The following is a 3801-nucleotide window of genomic DNA, read 5'->3' on the forward strand; positions in this document are numbered from 1 at the left end:
TCCGCCGAACCCGGCCACTCTCCTTGTTCAGGTGGTGTTCAGCGGTCGACGTCACCGGCTTTCTAGTTACCACCGATCCATGTTTCATTTTCTTTTTCTTTTGTCTGTATTACACACACCTGGTTTCAATTCCCATATCAGGTTCCTTATTTAACCCTCTGGCATACATTTCTGTTCTGTCCATGATTGTTGGTGTCTTAGTGGTTGTTGTAGGTGTTAGTTTGTATGTATTTTCCTATTTGAAATATTGCTAGAATTTTTGTGAGTAAACTCAGTTGTGTTGCTCAAACCTGTGTCCTGCGCCTGACTCCGCTAATCTCTGCACCCAATCACTGACACGGGCCAAACAGGCCCCCATTAACATCTATGGTGCTGTATTGGAGCGGGTCGAGAGTTTCAAATTCCTTGGTGTCCAGATCACCAGAAAACTATCATGGTTCAAATACACAAAGACAGTCGTGAAGAGGCCACGACAAAACCTTTTCTCCCTAAGGAGACTGAAAGGATTTGGCATGTGTCCCCAGATCCTCAATCATTTCTACAGCTGCACTATCGAGAGCATTCTGACCGGTTGCATCACTGCCTGGTATGGCAACTGGTCTTTATCTAACCGTAAGACGCTACAGAAGGTAGTTGGTACGGCCCAGAACATCACTGGGGCAAAGCTTTCTGCCTTTCGAGAACTATATAATAATAGACAGTATCAGAGGAAAGCCTATGAAATTGTCCGAGACTCCAGTCGCTCAAGTCATCGACTGTTTTCACTGCTACCGCACGGCAAGCGGTACCAGAGCGCCAAGTCTAGGACCAAAAGGCTCCTTAACAGCTTTTACCCCCAAGCCATGAGACTGCTGAACAATTAATCAAATGGCCAGAACATTGACACCCACTCCTCCATTTGTTTTGTACACTGCTGCTACTCGCTGTTTAATATCTATGCATAGACACTTCACCCCTACCTACATGTACAAATTACTTCAACTAACCTGTACCCCCGGCACACTGACTCAGAACCGGTACCCCTGTAAATTTCCTAGTTATTGTTATTTTTATTGTGTTGCTTTGAATTATTTGTTACTTGTTTATTTGGTAACTATTTTCTTAACTCTTCTTGAACTGCACTGTTGGTAAGGACTTGTAAGTAAGCATTTCATGGTAAGGTCAACACTTGTTGTATTCGGTGCATGTGACAAATAAAGTTTGATTTGATTTGAAATATCATACCCCATCTCCAAAAAAATGCAAACCTCGGCAGTTACTGTAATGCTGTTAGCATGTCTTGGGGGTATGATATTTGTGCGTCTTTAACTTTCTCACTAATCATTATTCACGATTCATTCAGGATTGCTGTAATCATGTCCGATCCTGTCTGTTTGTTTGCCATGGTGCTGAAATGTCTTCTTATCTTGCCTCCACTGTGGACGCATTTAAAGGGTTTCCCAGCCGTTATGCACGGGTTGTGTGATATCATCAGTCTTCAAGTTTTAAGACACAACAACACTGTGTGACATTATCAGGCCTATCTAAGGACCTTTTTATTAGGCCCATATGTAAATATGTTAGATTAAAAATATATTTCAGCTGTTAGAGGTCACATTAGTTTATTTCAAATGTATTTAATCGTTACAATAACGAACGTTTCCAATATTGTTGCAATAATAAATACAGCATGCAATGGTCTTCATAAATACAAAAATCAATGCATGAAAACGTTGATACATTTTCTATAGCCTAAAAATACCTAGCACATAATACATTATTCAGTATAAAATGTGTTTTACTTCGCAGAGTTGTGAATTCACATAATAAATAAATAAAACATATATAAAAATAACCGTGTAAATAAATAGTTGAAAAAATAGAAGTATAAATAAATAATCTCTACACACACACGAGGCTCATTGGTTAGTCAATATTATTGTGACTAGTCTTAGCATGTGTTTCAGCACCACGTTCCTTATGCCTTCCCAGCCGCTTGCGCTGTATTCCTGCATGAACGAAACACACATGTAATATTTTAGAATAGACACATGTTGTGTCATCACATATGAATATATCCTTATTTGGTGAATGCACTCTCTTGGTAAGACAAATTGACATACCTCGCGTTTCAAGTAATTCTTCAGGAATTTGAAGTGAAGGCTCATATTTTTGTTCACTCCTTTGTCAGATGTTGGTAGTGTAGCTCTTATAGCCTTTACCTGTTGGAACAAAATATAAGTCATTAATGTTATGTTATGATTCGTTTAAATCACATTATACGGCAATCTAAAAAATATAGGATAATGTTTGCCTTTTGGCATTAATGTTAATAGAAAATCACAAATCACATAGACTTACACATTGGTCCAGCTCCAAGGTCTGGCGATGCAGGTCAATCATAAACTCGTCAACTACTTCCTGGTCCCAGAAAGAATCATAGTTATCACTTCTGTACAATTTCTCTATAGCGTTCAGAGTTTGCGAAATGAAGACAATCTTGTCGTCATCCTAGAAGAAGAGTGATTTGTTTTAGTACATGCCTTATGAATATCAGAAAAGTATAGCAAATTTAGCATATTCGTTAATACCTAATTATATGGCCTACACTATGAGAAAAAACGTTGAACCAAAACCCTTTTTAAATAGTGTAGGCTATGCATATGTCTTACCTTGAAATGATCGACATGTCTGTATTCCTCGTAAGGGAAAGTAATATGAGGTTCTCGAGAGACCACATGACCCTGAGATGGCAAAAAATAGAATCAAATGATTGCAATATTATTATTGTATACATAAACGAGTAACTGAATCAAATGAAACACAGCAGCACATTAAATGTTGAATAGATGACAACTGCTCAATGACCAGGAACAAGTTAATAAACATTACAGTATCCTACCATTTCCCGAAGCACCGTTATGGTGTTGTTGCTGAACACTTGGAACATGCTCCGAGACTTAGGAAGTGTCCTCATCCAAGTGCATCCGAAGGTTTTATGCCAGGTGCAAATCGTCAGGATCAAGCACATCCAAAAGCTTATTGAACCCATTTTATCGTAGGTGTACTGTAGTTCGCTGACTGTTCGCTATCAACCGAGGTGCAAAATTAGGCAGACTTCCGAAAGACAGCCTATACTTTGTATAATTCCGGAAAAAAATACGTTTTCCTCAAAGGACAAAGAGATAAAGTGTCCTTCCTGATCGACCCTCTTCTCGAAATCCAGAGTTCTGTCATGCTGCAATCTGTGTCGATATTTTATACAAAGATTTTGAAAGGTGTTCCGAAAGTGAAAGGTGGAAGTCCCGGTAGACAGGCGCTTTCATACCTGACAGTATATTTTTCGGCCTGGAGACAACGCACGGAAAGGACAGGTGCATCTCTCGAAGACTTGTTCAATTCTTGACTGATTTGTTATTTTATTTTGAAATATTGGATTACCAACCAGGAACATGTTTTAGATTAAAAACATTTACTTGTGAATCCATTTTAGTCAGACGACAGCGTAAATTAATATGCATTTCTTTTCAAACATTTCGTTTCCTTTCACTTCGGAAACCCTTGTGTTTAAATCTCGTCTTCGCAAACGCATCACCTTTTCATTTACACACGGAAACTATGGTATCCAACTACGTTGGAACCACTTGCTTAAAGGGTGAACGTGGTTTCTGGACCTCGACTTCCTTTTTAAAGATACAGATCAACGTTGTATGGGTTATATCAACTACACATTCAACATTACTATATTTCGTTTTAGAAACGGGTTTTAGTGGTCTTATTTAATTTCGTAGACGAGCTCCTTTCTGCACCCGGTTTTCAGAA

General features: G+C 38.7%; 1 protein-coding gene across 1 annotated transcript; it reads right to left on the reverse strand.

The window, feature by feature from the left end:
* Positions 1 to 1778: 1778 nt before the first annotated feature.
* Positions 1779 to 3247, reverse strand: LOC110539161 (interferon a3-like). The gene is made up of 5 exons (XM_036939666.1): positions 2882 to 3247; positions 2652 to 2723; positions 2341 to 2490; positions 2103 to 2201; positions 1779 to 1988 (listed from the first exon to the last, which is right to left on the reverse strand). Exons 1-5 carry the CDS (start codon positions 3029 to 3031, stop codon positions 1899 to 1901), a joined length of 561 nt encoding a protein of 186 aa, XP_036795561.1. The 5' UTR covers positions 3032 to 3247; the 3' UTR covers positions 1779 to 1898.
* Positions 3248 to 3801: the final 554 nt, after the last annotated feature.

Source organism: Oncorhynchus mykiss, chromosome 12, assembly GCF_013265735.2.
Source record: "Oncorhynchus mykiss isolate Arlee chromosome 12, USDA_OmykA_1.1, whole genome shotgun sequence".
Lineage (NCBI taxonomy): Eukaryota > Metazoa > Chordata > Actinopteri > Salmoniformes > Salmonidae > Oncorhynchus > Oncorhynchus mykiss.